The sequence below is a fragment of the Perissodus microlepis genome, chromosome 11 (genome assembly GCF_051167445.1).
Source record: "Perissodus microlepis isolate ML-2025 ecotype Zambia chromosome 11, ASM5116744v1, whole genome shotgun sequence".
NCBI classification, from domain to species: Eukaryota; Metazoa; Chordata; class Actinopteri; order Cichliformes; family Cichlidae; genus Perissodus; species Perissodus microlepis.
Genome location: NC_140471.1, coordinates 31,964,649 through 31,979,933, shown reverse-complemented (window position 1 = coordinate 31,979,933; position 15,285 = coordinate 31,964,649). Strand labels below are relative to the sequence as shown.

General features: G+C 37.8%; 2 protein-coding genes across 2 annotated transcripts in view; one reads left to right on the top strand and one right to left on the bottom strand.

Moving 5' to 3' along the window:
• The window catches only part of arl4aa (ADP-ribosylation factor-like 4aa), a 43,440-nt gene that overhangs the window by 19,794 nt on the left and 8,361 nt on the right, over window positions 1–15,285 (top strand). The gene's annotated exons all lie outside the window — the stretch shown is intronic.
• LOC146378242 (uncharacterized) lies at window positions 425–2,772 on the bottom strand. Its single transcript, XM_084945078.1, has 4 exons — window positions 2,040–2,772; window positions 1,336–1,533; window positions 952–1,162; window positions 425–686 (listed from the first exon to the last, which is right to left on the bottom strand). The coding sequence occupies exons 1-4, from the start codon at window positions 2,770–2,772 to the stop codon at window positions 425–427; spliced, it is 1,404 nt and encodes a 467-aa protein (XP_084801204.1).

The window sequence follows — 15,285 nt, the reverse complement described above, 5'->3', positions numbered from 1 at the left end:
TGATTTGAAAGCTGTTGAATGAAATAATAACTAAATTCACAGAAAAACAATAATGCAGTTCTTCATGAAAAGTAGTTTTTATTTGATCGAAAAAAAAAAAAAACATAAACACTCACAGAACCAGAGAATTTCTCATCATAACATGGTTGAACCAAACCTTTAAAAAAACCAAAAAAACAGTAGAATATTTCATCACATCACTTTAACTATGTGTAAAGTTCTCTGCAGCAACAAAGCAGCAGCTTCTTGCTCTGACCTTCATTTATTTTAAAGGTAGTGTTGCACGCATTGCGAGTCCTTGGGTTACTGACAGTTACAGAACTGAGGACCTGCTGGATCTACATGAAAGTCACATGAGTCACTGGAGGAAAACTGTATAATAATATAATTTTTGTTTGTATAGTTCACTTTGCACTGCTCAGGATTAGAATCGTGTTTCCACTCTTTCCCAAATGCAGTCGCATTCTTGCAAAACGTCCCTTTCGGGCATTGTGGTCAGGATGCTGAACCTGTTCCTGGAGATCTCCCGCAGCTCCTTGATCAGTCCCTCCACAGATGGATTCGGCCAAGTTTTGTTTTTGTCACGTACAAGAATGTATGTCTGCCTCTTGATCAGCTCCAGTCGCTCCAGGTGTCGCAGCTTGTTGAGGAACAGCAGGTCTCTTGTTGGTTCCTCACGGTGGAAGCTACAGAAGACAAGACAGGAAAAAACGTCAGCTCTAGTTGTGTGTTGGCAACGATAGGCCCATAATGGGAAATTGTTGACACGATTTTCTGTAGTGTTTCAGTTGTACTTAAGAAATCAAGACAGAAAAAAATTTACATTTTGCTGCAAATTAAGTTATGTCAGTTTCTCAAGTGAGATGATTTGATGCTGCAGGTCACACATAAACCATCAAATGGAACTTTTACTTTGTAATAGTAAAAAAAATAAAAATCTGCTGGGCATACCGTATCCTGAGAGTCTTGAGTTGAGGAAACAGTGTAGGAAGCTGTTTGCAGAGACTATCAGCAAAGCGGTTCTGATCTATGTCCAGATGCTCAACTTGCTTGAGTTGAGATGCAATGGAGCTCATCTGGCACTCGCATATGGATGTTCGCAGTGTCAGACTGGTTACCTGGGATGGAAGGTCTTCCGTATAAGAGGCAAGAAAAGTCCCTCCTATAAGGAAAGAAACGACAGGACAGAAGTTACAGAAAACAGTTTTGGCCTGGAGCTTCACACAGCTTCACAAAAAAAACAAACAAACAAAAGGATGCATGCAAGACAACAGATTTTTTCTTACTACACACACTTACACACAATACAAAGATTAAATGCATGTTTTGACTCACCAATGATTGAGAGTGATTCCAGCTGTTGCAGATAACTGAGCCAGGAATAGATATGGCACTGCAGACCATCCCAGGGGTACCTGTAGTGGACAGCAAGTGACTTGAGTGAAGTCAGACCCCTCAGCGCGTCCTCCGACAGGATGATTTCTGTGTAATTGACTAACTCCAAAGAGATCAGTTCTGGGCCGCCGTACTCTCCTACAGGATAAAAGAGGTGGTTAGTTAAACATTTAGTCTCTGTCAGTTAAGTTTAGCATAGTCACACAATATTGCACAACAGGCTGTGTGATCACAATACTAATCAGATTAATATGTATGTATGAATGTAATCAGAATAATAATTCCTAAGGAAATTATGTGGGTTACAGTTTGTCCAAGATAGTAACAGTAATAGACTAAACTAATTAAATAATACAATATATTACAAGTACAATACAGTTTCCAAAATTTAAGAAATAGCACTAATATATACAAATCGCTCAATTATAAACATCAAGAATATTACAGAGGTGAAATATATATAATAATGCAGCATGTGTGCAGCTCAACTGACTTCAATATGATGGGTTTTGTTCCAATATTAAGGCATAATGTCAAGAAAATATTGTATTTTCTTGATGAAAAGCTCTTGTCAAAGGTGTAAAAAGTGACTGTATTGGTTCTGATGCTTGCAAGTGTAAAATGTAATCAGGAGACTGGCTTACCTGGGTTTTCTGGGTCCAGTGGGTAGAAGTAGTTGTTGGGCAGTGGCACTGGTGGCTCCCCTTTCATTCCCCAGGATAAGTGTTTGAGTTTCTTCAGTCTTAGCAGCAGGTTGTGGAAGACACAAGAGGGCACTGGCCTCATCCTCTCAAGCCCTTCACTTTCCTGCTGGTGGAACAGCAAGTACTCCAGGTTGACCAAGTGTGACACGCTGTTAATGAACGCCACAGTGTCGTCGCAGGACATCTGAATGTTGCAGACGCTGAGGTGAGTCAACCGCTCTGCTAGTTGCTGACTCTGACACTGCACCAGTAACGGCCCAACCCAGGTGGCATTTCGTACCCCAAGACTCGTCAGTTTGGGGAATTCACACAGGTTGTCTAAGTATTTCATCTTGTAATATCGCCGTTCCCTCACACAGACAATGGTGTTGAGCGATGGGAGGGACTCGCTGAGGAATTTCCAATCTTTGGGTCGTAAATATTGCACTGTGGCACGGCTGACCCCACGGCACTGCACGGTGTCCCAGAATCCAGATGTGTAGCGGGGAAAGTTGGAGAGTCCTGCTGTATAATCCTTCCACAGGGACGGGTGGTCGATGAGATCTCTGAAGTGTCTGCAGCAGAGGCGGGCTGTGTGCTTTTCCTCAGTGTTCAAGTAGCCGAACACCAAAACCCAAACTTCAGGTGGCAGATATGGTAGCTCCGGGACCTTCATGTTGACTGTTTGAGCCATTGCACCTCAATTCCTTAACCAAATTCAACCAATGCAGAGGCAGCAGACCTACAATTAATAGTCCTTTGTCCCTGAGTAATCACACTGATTCGCTGAAATGTAGGAGCACCTGGAAAGGGAACAACTACAGTTTACAACTCAGGCTAAACAAAAAATGACCAAGACCTCACTTAAGCTCTTTTTTTAATGTAAAAGGTGTTTATTTTTGCCCCAAACTATTCAGGCAAGCTTCACACCTCCAGCAAGACGGTAATATGAAATAACTATCCCAACGTCCTTGTGGGTTGCCATGTGAATTTAAAGAAGCTTGTTGAGGTGAAATTTGCTTGTATCTGTGAGTCACTGAAAACAAGGCCTCCTTGTATTTATCTCCAAACAAATAAATTAATCTCTGACTCAGTCTGGCTTCATGAAACGTGGATATAAAAAGTCATATTATTATTATTACAATCCTAGATTATTTTCACAAAGCATTTCATGCACATGTTAATTCCCTACAGCCAGCCAAAAAGAAACAAATGAAGGATAATCTGAGATGTGTTTTAACAGAAAAACCACTTTCACTCCCAAAATTACTTAAAATAGGTCAGTAAAGATCTATCCATACTTTAAATGCTTAACTTAACGAAAACAGCATTCCAGTACATCTAACCAGCAGAGATGCTACAACAGGTAAACTTAAACTACACAGCAAATTATAGTTTGTGGTAGAGAATAATCCTTACCTTGCAGGAGTTTCTGAAAAGTTCAAATCCAGCAAGAAGCAGATGGAGAAGCTCTTCCAGCCTGCACACACACAGGGCCAAAGCAGAGTGACCATCCCTGGTCTGTGACCCTTAAAAAGCTTGCTGGTACTTAATTAACATACGACTTTGTCAATAAAATAATCCCTGTATATCCTCTTATTTGTCTGCTGTTGACATCATCAGTCAAGTGGGGTGTGTCAACGACTCATTTTACACCCCAACAACTCTCGATAGGTCAATCAAACGTGCTTGAGGCTGAAGCTCATCACTCCATTGTTGTGTTCCAGACTGCTTGATCACATCACTTACATGTCTCCACACCCCACTCACTGTTTCATGTCCTTTTTCTTTCTCATATGTAACTGAAAGCCCACCATGACATATTGCTGTTGCATGTGTTCATACAGAATTCCTGTGTAAAACGACTTAACTAGCACACTTAGCAAACAACACCAGTCACACTGAGCCACACATTTTGTCCCTTTTTCTTAGCTAAATAGAAATCAAAGTAAAGAATATTTTCAATGTTTCATTTAAAAGAGTTTATTTCAAGCTTGTCTTAACTGAATGTTCAACAGCACCAAAGGTTTTGTAATAGTTACACAGATCTTATCTGCAGTCCATCACTGTATATTTGCTAACTCAGAGACCAGCAAACTTTAACATTAAAAAAAAAAATCTGTTTTTAGCACAATTTATTTTTTCAGCAGTCTAAAATCTGCATGGAGCCACATAAACATGTGACTACTCTGCAGTAGGTTATTTGTTTATGCACTTTAACTGTATCCATGATCCCTTACAAAAACACTCCAATTATAGTAAGAACTGATCTAATCTTTAGATGATGAATTTCTTCCAAATCCTTTTGTAGCAGCTAGAGCGGGGGTGTCCAACTAGATTCCCACGAGAGCTACTGTCCTGCAGCTTTTAGACGCATCCCTACTCCAACACAGCTGAATCAGATGATGGGAATACATCTTCAGCGTGCCATCAAGTTTGGCAAAGGCTTGATAACGAGGTAGCATTTGATTCAGGTGTGTAGCTCTCGAGGACTGCAAAAAGCTACACACTGTTCTACAAATTAAAGGACAGAAGTGCATGTGAGAAAGCCAACTTTAATCTGCCAATCTTTGGACAGACAATAAAGTTTGTCCAAGGATGACCAGCAACAGCTGACATGACCTATTCATCCCAACAGTTCCAGGAACGACCCCCCACCCCACTGTAACACAGGCCATAAATACCAGAAAATTCAACCCTTGGATTTGCTTTTCAATTAGTATTTCTAAAGACTCTTGTGTGTTGTAAGAATTCCTAGGCAATTCAAATAAAGTGATTAATGACAAAAGTAACTTGAAAAAAAAAAATCAACAAAACGCAAAGAGTTGATGACAACAAAAATAAAAACATGGGTAAACATACACAAGGAGAACAGACTGAGAGATAAGCAATAAGGTGGAGACCATATGCACCAGTGAATGGACACAGATGAAAACAACTGTGAAAGTTGAAAACAATCGTTAACAACCTTTAACACCTTCAACAGCTAGTTGCATGTAGAGAGAAACCATAGAAAAACCATAAAAGAGGGAAACAAAGGAAACAGACACACAAAGAGACTTCTTACATAAACAACAGAGTGCCACACTAACAGAATAACCTAAACTAAGTAAAATAATGTGAATGATCATGATCACAATTATCTGGCTAATATATTGATCTTAACAACAACAAAGTTTTTATTTCTGAACCTTATAGAATGTAATTCAATAACAGGCTCTGAGTTATTTGTGATGTGGCTAAAATCAATATTTTTCACGCAAGTCTGCCTTAAGCTGAACATCCCGCAAGATTTTGCTGTTTTCTAACAGGTTATTTTCCCAGTGTCCAATCATAAATATTTTAGTGGCTGCAGATTTTTAGCATTTTATAATTCATATCAGAGAAGCTCAAAACTGTTCAAATTGCTCTCCAGGGCACGGATGCTTGATTTCAGCAATTTCCTGCTTCAAACCCACATTCACATAAGGCTGAAGGTTTGAAAGTAATAGTTGTTGGCAGCAGAGGCTGCAGGCATAGGCAAATGTTTGGAGGCCCCGGGGTAATGCAGAGTGCACAACAGCTGCATGAAATAAATGAATGGATGAGAAATCTGAAGTTACAGGTGCAGATTGCAGAGGCAATTCCTCTCCACATGCAACTAGCTGGTGAGGTTTCTCTTCTTTGCACCAGTTTAGAGATGATGGGCAAACACGTGTTTGTTGCTTTGTTCCCAGAGCAGCACCCACTTTCTAAAGTCCCCCCCAAAAAGCCTTTAATTGTTTTGGTTAAACACATTCTAAATTACAGAAACATTTGAGTTTAGAATGTTTTTGTGAAGAAGAGATAAAAAAAAAGTTTTTCACTGAGGGAAAAGCACAAAATGTCATGTTTAGTTTAAAAAAAAATTTTTTTTTCATGTAAAACATGAAAAACATATTGAAAGGAATTTTGCATTATCAAGCAAGTGTAGAAGTACGTGAACAAATAATCAAAAAATAACACTTAGTACAAAGTAGCTGCTACTATAGCTCACCTGGTTGAAGCGACCCATATGGTGAAAGTTACTCAAGGGCCTGTTTGAATAATAATGAGGCCTAATTTTGAGAAATAAAACTCCAAAAATGGCTATTGATTACCTTATAAACCCTCTATAAATGCCTTTCTCCTTGAATCTGCAGAATCTAAGTTCCAATGACCAGTTTTGTTTACATGCAGTTTATCACTAATGCTCACAGAAAATGTACAAAGTGAGCAGTGGTGGTCGACCAAGCTAGAAAGTGAATAAAGAGGTGAGAGAACAGCAAAAAAAGTGGTGAATAAGACAAAAAAAAATCTAATTATAAAACACTGTATCTGTGTATACATATTTCCTTGAATTTTTTTGACAGTAGTGTAACCCAACTGAAACGGGGTCCAGCTGAAACTGAGGAAAATCTCCAGCTCTCTGTGGACTCTTTCTATAAAGAGTGCGTCCAGCAAATTTAAATGACTTATTTATTTTCTGGGGAGGATTTGATTGGGTTTTGCAGAAATACCAAGTTGTTAATAATCTGAACTCTTTTCAATACAACCTGAAGTTCTACAAGCTACATCTTTATTAATATCGATGTATTATTAGTTTTTTAAGTACAGTTGCACTTTTCTCCCCAGTGTAATTTGCTCAACCAAACCCATTTTTATTTAGTATTTGTGATATTATTTTTACACAGAGCATTTGTGTTGCACAAAGAGATGTGATATAGGACTGTCCTTTTTATTTTCTGTAACTGTTTAAAAAAACAGACAGGTGCTATAGCTTTCGTTGCAGAAATAAGAAAACATATTTTCCAAAGGAGAGGTTGTCATTTTGTGGTCACTGTTTTGACCACACTTCTGCTGTTTAACAGATGACAGTAATTTGCATTCATTTAAGCTTCTGGAAAAGTCAAAGTGTTTCCCTGGATGCACGAGAATTGCTCTTAATTTTCTGAAATGGAAAATAAAACAGATGATCAAATACGATATGAGTTATGTGACATGTTATAGCATGAGCATGCATGGTTGAAAGTGGAACCAGGTTACTAGTTTAGTGATGATGTGACTGCTCATATAAGAAACAGGACGAATTGTGCACAGGGTTGTACTCTCTGCTCAGATTCAGCCAAATGCTGCAAAACTGGACCTTCACAGACAAAATGATAAAGGGTAGCTCATGCTTTCAATGAGGTTTCAAGGCTTTTCATCCAAATATTAAAAACAATTGTTATTTTGTTAAATTTACAACTCTTGATGAAAATGCACAACCCCCCAAAATTGTCATAACACGACTGGAGCAAATGATTAAAAAATAAGCACACCGAATTCACACCATGATATTCTATTACATCATTATAACCACGTCTAATGTTTTACTTCAAAAACAAGGAAGCAGCTTCTTGTTTCCTTTGTCCTCATTCCCTTTTTGTGAACAAAGGCATTCTAAAAATAACTGACCTATTATAAAAATCGTTTTACCTCCTCACAGTATTTCTAAATATTCAACCAGTTGATTCTGAAATGTTTACATCGCAGTATTGTTTTAGTCCTGTGTTCTTACTCCCCCCAAACACAGTCACATACTCAAAAAACGTAACTTTGCTGCATCATATTGTTGATCCTGAAGCTTTTCTAAGACAGCTCCCTGATTGGCCTCTGCAAAGATTGACTTGGTCATGCTTGGCCTTGACAGTCTCTGTGAAAGCACCCCAGCTCCAGCTGCTCTAGTTGTTGTAGCTCAGTGATGCTGAAGTGGTGTCTTACTGGTTCACTACGGTAAAATCAATGGGAAGGGGACAGAAAACAGTTTGGTTGTATTCAAGAAGTGAGCACAATAAAATGTAAAATATGCAGATTAGCAGGAATAAAGAAGCAATATAGTGCTTCTGTTAAATAACTAACGGTAAATCAGAAAACTGCTCAGAGAAGTCACAGAAAAATTCTTTAGTCCCATTTTTGCTGGCACCCTGTATTTGGAATGTAGACACTATAAAAGATGGATTATAACCATTATGACATGCTTCAGGGGTTTGTGACGTTCCATTATGAATCGTAGAAATTAGTATTTTTGCCATGTTGGTGTTTTTTCTAACCAGATGTGATGAGTAAGAGAGTGGATTGTGAAATCACATGCTCAATGGAATAATGCTTCTATGATTTGAGTCTTTAAAAACATTTTTTTTTTTAAAAAGTAAATCAACTATTCATTCTTAAGTGAGGAGATTTGATGCTTGGGATTCTTAACCATATGTCAGACAACTGAAGCGACTTAAAGTGTAAAACAAAATAAAATAAACAATGTTTACTTACCTGCTGTCCAAGTGTCAAACAGTAAAACAGTATTGCATGATTGTACTTACAATTCTATATACACTTTGCCCAGATAATCATGATCATGAGCATCCGAGATCTCACCCATGGTTATTTGTACTACAAAATAATTAAACAATTGAATAAAAGTTCCTCACACAATGTGCTTAAGAATTTTGAAAATTACTTTTATTATCATTAAAAAAAAAAAAAAACAGGCCACAGTAAAAATTAAACAGGAACTCCAGTTATCAGAATTTTCTTTGTTATATTTATTTATTTATTTATTACAACTTAAGTCCAAAAACTTGTAATAACTTTTTTTTTTTAAACACTGCATCAGCTTTTTATCCTCTCTCCTCTCTCACCGTTTCTTCAAATGCATATTAGAAAATTACTTTGGTTTAAACGCTCAGTTTGTTTTTCCACAACTTTCAAGGTTTTTATGGTTCAAGGTTCTTTATTTGTCACATGCATAGTTATACAAGTATAACACACAGTGAAATGTAGCCTGACACGGTCCTCGACATGTGCAAAAATGGGGGGGTAGAGGAAGAACATTATAGTATAATAAATAGTATATACATTGGGTGAATGTGCAGTAGTAGCAGCAAGCAGGTGAATTCTGTACATTAATATGAATAGACATCTGACTATTTTACAGAATAGACAATATAAACATATTTAAAATTAAAGGAATTTGGAATGTACATTGTGCCTTGGTTTAGAGTGTCTGGAAGAGAGTCCTGTCTCAGTCAATTATAGATGATGTGAGAGGGCGGGTGTGTGTGTGTTTAGGGCCCGGATGGCTTGGGGATAGAAGCTCCTCTTGAGTCTTTTACCAGGATGTCATGATCATAGTGTATAGATAAAATCTTAAAAAAAAATTTAAAGAAGAAGATGGTTTTCACCCAGTAGGGCAATAACTACAAAGACCAAAAATAAATTCATGTTCAAAGTCAGATTTATTGAGTCAATGAAAGAAAAACAAAAACAAAACCTAAAAAAACTAACACACACAAAAAAAGTAAAAACAAACACTAAGCTTAAAAAGCGTAATTGTGACCCTTAGAAAATGGGGTAATACATGAAGTGTTTATCATTGGTATATAAGACAGTTTTGCTTTATAACATTAGAATAAAATAGTTAGCCAAAAAAGGGTTAAAATCCATGTACATGACAATAAATGCAGCTCACATTGCAACTCACAAGCTGAAAAAGTTTCATTATAATGTGGAACATATTTTGAGAAAACCATTCTGAATTAACACCAGGATATTGCACCACATACAGTTCAACAATTTGGTCACTAACCAACTTTAATGCCAATGTTGTGTTTTGTTTTGTTTTTTTCACTTGTTGGTAGTGGCTGAAGCAAAACGTATAGTGAGGGTGTGCTGGGAATGCCTGGCAGAGGCCCCAGTCTGCAAGATCTTCAATACATACCTCCAGCAGAGCTTCAACAGCATTCCGAGGGAAAGTGGGGACATTGAGTCTGAATGGACCATGTTCTGCACCTCCACTGAGAAGCCGCTGCACTGAGCTGTGGCCACAAGGTGGTTGGTGCCTGTCGTGGTGGCAACCCCCGAACCAAATGGCAGACACCAGAGGTGAAGGGAGCCACCAGGCTGAAGAAGGAGTCTTATCGGGCTAGGTTAGTCTGTTGGCTTCTGTTGACTTCATCAGGCGATGGCCTCCAGCTCGCACTGGAACGGTTTGCAGCCGAGTGTGAAGCAGTGGGAAAGAGAATTAGCACCTCCAAATCTGAGGCCATGGTCCTCAGCCTGAAAAGGGTGGAGTGCCCACTCCGGGTCACGGATGAGTTTCTCTCCCAAGTGGAAGAGTTCAAGTACCTTGGGGGGTCTTGTTCATGAGTGATGGGAGAAGGGAGCGGGAGATCCACAAACAGATTGGTGCTGCAGCTGCAGTGATGCAGTAGCGTAACACATCCAGTCTAAAAGAAACAAAACAACGAAGTACAGTCTGTACTTAAGCTCTCTGTAATACAGAACCTGTTTAGTTTTGACCAAAACGTCCTAGGGAAGTCTTGCACTCAACGTCAACTATTCAAGATTGCAATATCGTATAACTCCATTACAACATAGCTTTAGTCCTGATGCTGAGGAGATTACAATTTAAATAATTTACATTACAAAAACTGTTAAGACACAGTAAGGTCTATAAATTTCTTGGAAATAGTTTTTATGTTAGCCTCTGAACAGAACAGGTGTAGTTAATCAGTGTGAGTGATGACTTTCAATTTTAGTTTTATGTGTTTTAATGCAAAGTTTTGCATCAACTGTTTAGGATTAGGTTAGAACTTCTTTAACTTACAGAAGTCCAGTTGCTGTCTTTTTTCCAACCTCCTTAGACCACTATGACCTGGATGACTGAGAACCTACACACACTTTTCTTTACTTTTGCCACAATTTGTACACTATATTTAGAAATAATTCTAATGCAAAGGGCTCTACTAGCATATTCAGGGACAACCCAAAAGATTTTTTTCAATATATAATACACTGTTAAACATTTTATTTATAGCTAGTAATAACTAAATGCCTCTTTGATTATGCACTTTAATCTTGCTGTGGACCAATGAAACAAAAAGTTGATTTTGAACGGTTTGCAATTCAGTAAAATCAGGAGACAACTGAAGAATTTAAAGAGTCACTTGCAGGAATGATACTTAATATAACTTTTGCATATATCCAGAGACTCAAAAGAGCTACAGATTCATAACCCCTGAACTAGCTGCTTATAAAGTTATATATATATATATATATATATATATATATGTGTGTGTATATATATGTGTATATATGCATATATATGTGTGTATATATGTATATGTGTGTATATATGTATATGTGTGTATATCTATATATATATATATATATATACATATATACACACATATATATATATATATATATATATATATATATACATATATATGTATATAAATGAAGTGGGGAAATTACTGCATCATGGAAGCCAAAGCATTACAAAGCTATAACCTATAATACTCCATGAAGTCAGTGCAAGTTGAATGGGGCATTTGGCTCACTGACATTCCTATATAATACCAACTTAGTCATATGGGTATTTAAGCATATCATTACCAACTTACAGAGTAGATATTGACGTGCGCCCAGTTAGTTTCTTGAGGACAGCTTTTTTTTCCTCCCCCAGACCAGACCTTGATAAATACGCAGCACTACAAAGCATCATCCTGATTCCACCAAGTACCAGCAGATGGCAGCACTAGATCATAAACATCTCAGACTATCCTTTTGAGCTAGTCGAAACTTAAAGTACTACATGGGATACACAAAAGGCACTGGGGCCAACATCCAAATCTCCCATACCCAACTATTCAGAATAACTGATTCATTCGTTTTTTGGCACTACCACAACCACATCTTTGAAATGTGCCGTCCAGTTTGCATTTATGCCAACATGTTAAGGAGTTTGTAGTTGGGCTGCATTTCTTTTTAAAAATCAGCGTGTTTAAACATGTCAGTTTAAACAGTTAAATCCCATAATTCTTGACGACACTGTTTAAGTGCTGCATTCATCTTTCCTGAACTGAACTGGCATGCAAAATATATAATTTAAATTTTTATATTTAAATTAATACAGGGACTTAAAAAAAACACTCTTATTTGTGAGGAAAAATATTTGTAAATAATTTGTAATCCAGACTTGTGTGCCACACAAAACAAGCACTTATTTAAACTTTGTAAACATTTTTCATATTTTAAGCCAATTTAATTGCGTAATGTACATTTCTAAATCATCATTTCCTTTAACTCTAATCATAAGCAAACAGTCAAGTTTGAGCTTTGACTGGGTAAAGCATTACTTGTCCAACTGAAGAAAATATCTCCCACACCATTATACCATCACTTGATCTGATGATACTAGTCAGGCTGGATACATCCTTCCATGTCCTGCAAAGCGAACTTTTTAAAGTCTGTGTCAGAGTGACTTCCTTGCCCTTTACAATATAACCCATTTCCAGATTTTAAGACCCATCCAAGTAAAACCTTTCCAAGGTGTACACTATGATAATGCAAATGTACAACCTGCTGCATAGTCCTCAACTTGACCTTTTATGCCCAATATGCCTCAGTGTAGATGTCTCAGCAGTTGTGCTACAGCCAAGTCATCACACTTTACTATACTGCATTAAGAATAACTGACAGTGGATTAAGTATAAGAACGCTTATCAGCTATTCAAACATCCTAAAAGCACTACTTTCCTAATTAAGAGAAGACCCCACCCTCAAACTAAACATAACTTCAAGTAAACAGTCTAAAAATATCCACACATCATCTAGTTTTTAACAGAAGGCATGCATGTACTGTGATCTCATGATGCCCACTGGTACAGAGGCAGCTGTTCATTCGCTATATGAGGAATTATAAACATGTGAAGCCGGCACATGTTCCAAGCATATCTGCAATAGCTGCACATGTGCATCTAATGCGTCATCTGTGACTTTGCATAACTCAGACTAAATATAAAATGAAAAGGATATCACTCAATGAACCACAAGAGCAAAGGTGTTTAAGCTCTTGATATTCTTTCAAGTACCAAACAATGTTACAGAACCAAACATCTGGAAAAAAAGGCATTGCTGTACTGAAAGTATTTATGCAGATATTTCTTTTTAGGAAAGTAAACACACTGCAACTTCAGTTACATGTCATGGTCCCGGGGTTCCTGACCGCACTGTCTCTACCTAGTTACAGGACTTTGAGTGTAATGATAAATCCCTAAAATGTTCTCTCATTTGTCCCATTAAGCAGTGCAAGGAGGGAAAAATGGATCTGCACAATGTCAATTGTAATTCACAAGTGCATATGATAAACAACACTCAGAAAACAAGGAATGATAAATAAACACTTAGCCACTTTATTAGGTACATCTATTTAGCTTCTCTTCGCAAAAAAAGAAAAAAAAAGAAAAGCTACTCATGTGGCAGCAACTGCAGGCTGGTCTAGGCATTTCAGAAAAAACTGATCTACTTTGAATTTCCCACACAACTAGAGTGTGTTCAGAAAATGTCAGGTCAGGGTAAAATGGCCAAGGCCCTATACAACAACTATGAAGCTCACTCAACATGCCCAGGATCTTTTTTGTTATCCAAATTGTCAAAGATTGAGATGCCCCGGCTCATCTGCATCCAAAAGTGGACTTAACATCCAGCCTTTTTGTGGTTCAAGTGAATTGTGCTTAATTCTAATCAAAGTATAGTCAAGAGCAAACCTAATCAATATTATTGATGATAATGTAGTTTGAGTAATGAAATAATTTTGTTGCCTGACTTTTTCAACTCGATTCCAGAAGCATTGTTATGGCTACGGTACGTCCTTGACTTGCTGTGTGAGCAAGAGAGCACTGAGGAAAAGAAAGCGTGAGAATCTGACTTTACTCCATATTACTTTAATCATACTTGATATAGTGATTGACAAACAGTCAGAGACAGTATATTCAACAAGTGACTCTCCGTGGTGAGAGGGGGTTGGACCGTCTAAAATATGACTTGCAGGCCACAAGTAGACCGCAAGCATGATGGAGTATCAAGAGCAAGACTGCGGACTGAAGGGGCTACAGTACATCAGTAGTCATGATGTTCAGTCTTACCAAATAAGATCATTTAAATTCTTAGGTTTAAATATCTGAAGTTTCTAAGAAGCTGAGTTGTAGCATTTTGCAAGAATATACTGAAAAGTTTGATTTTGTTTTATTAAAATTAAAACTAATATTTATTGTAATGAAGAATGTACTCTTTGAGGGGAACATAAATTAGCAATGTTGGTCCAAAATCGCGATATCAAAATAGTGCAAAGCTGTTAAAAGTTCATGTAATGTTCTATGGATGTTGATTGATGTTCAAGTAATAGGTTTGGAGTTTATTGTAGGTGCTGTGGACATTCCCCTTGAACGGTCACTCTACTGTGATAACTGTATTTTACTTGGGACTTTAATGCAAGGGCAGGCTTCATAGATGATGTTGGAGTTGGATACTACTATAATTATTAGGTTAGGATTTTCCTTATTTGAATGGAGTTCAAATAATTCCAAATGCAAGTTGCAATCATTAGGTAACTTTATTACGATAACAATGGTAAAATGCTTATTGAATTTTGCCAAAAACTTGATTTACATATAGTTAATGGCAGATTTGGGAAAGATCTGGGTACTGGAAAGAAAACGTAATGCTAGCGGTACTAATGAATATGGAATTATATCAATGTATTTTGGATAAATTAGTAAGGAGAAAGAAAAATTCAAAAATAATGGGGAATAAGGAATATTGCTTGTCCTGAAGAGTTTATTTCATTGGTTATCAAATTATTAAGTTGATATAATTCCTGTCTTCAACACCAATAAATTGGACTATAGGGAAATAAATGGTAAAGGTGTTAAGGCCTGTACAGATAATCATAGTATTACTATTTAGGTGTATTGGTGTCACGACCTGCGGGATCGGCAAGGCGCTGATCAGCATCTCTCCACTCCTAGCCCCCCTTCTCTTCTCTTTTTCCTCTCTCTCTCCCTCTCCCCTGTTTTGCCGGGGCAGAACTCATGGCGGGTTCACGCCCTCGGTCCACGCCTTCCCGGATCGTGCACACCTGGGCCTCATCAGACCAGCTGGTATATTAGAAGGAGGAGATCAACTGTTCAACGCTGGATTGTTGTGAAGGCTCTTGTCAGTATACACCTAGCTCAAGTTTCCCGTGCCTCTGTCTCAGAGACTTAATGTGTTCCTTTGTTCCTAGATTCCCCGGACCCGTCCCCGTGTTTCCCCGTGTGGAGTGTGGAAGGAGTGACAGGTCGCTAGCGGAGTGGAGAGAGGCTGTTCTGAGCGCGTGTGTGATTTCCCC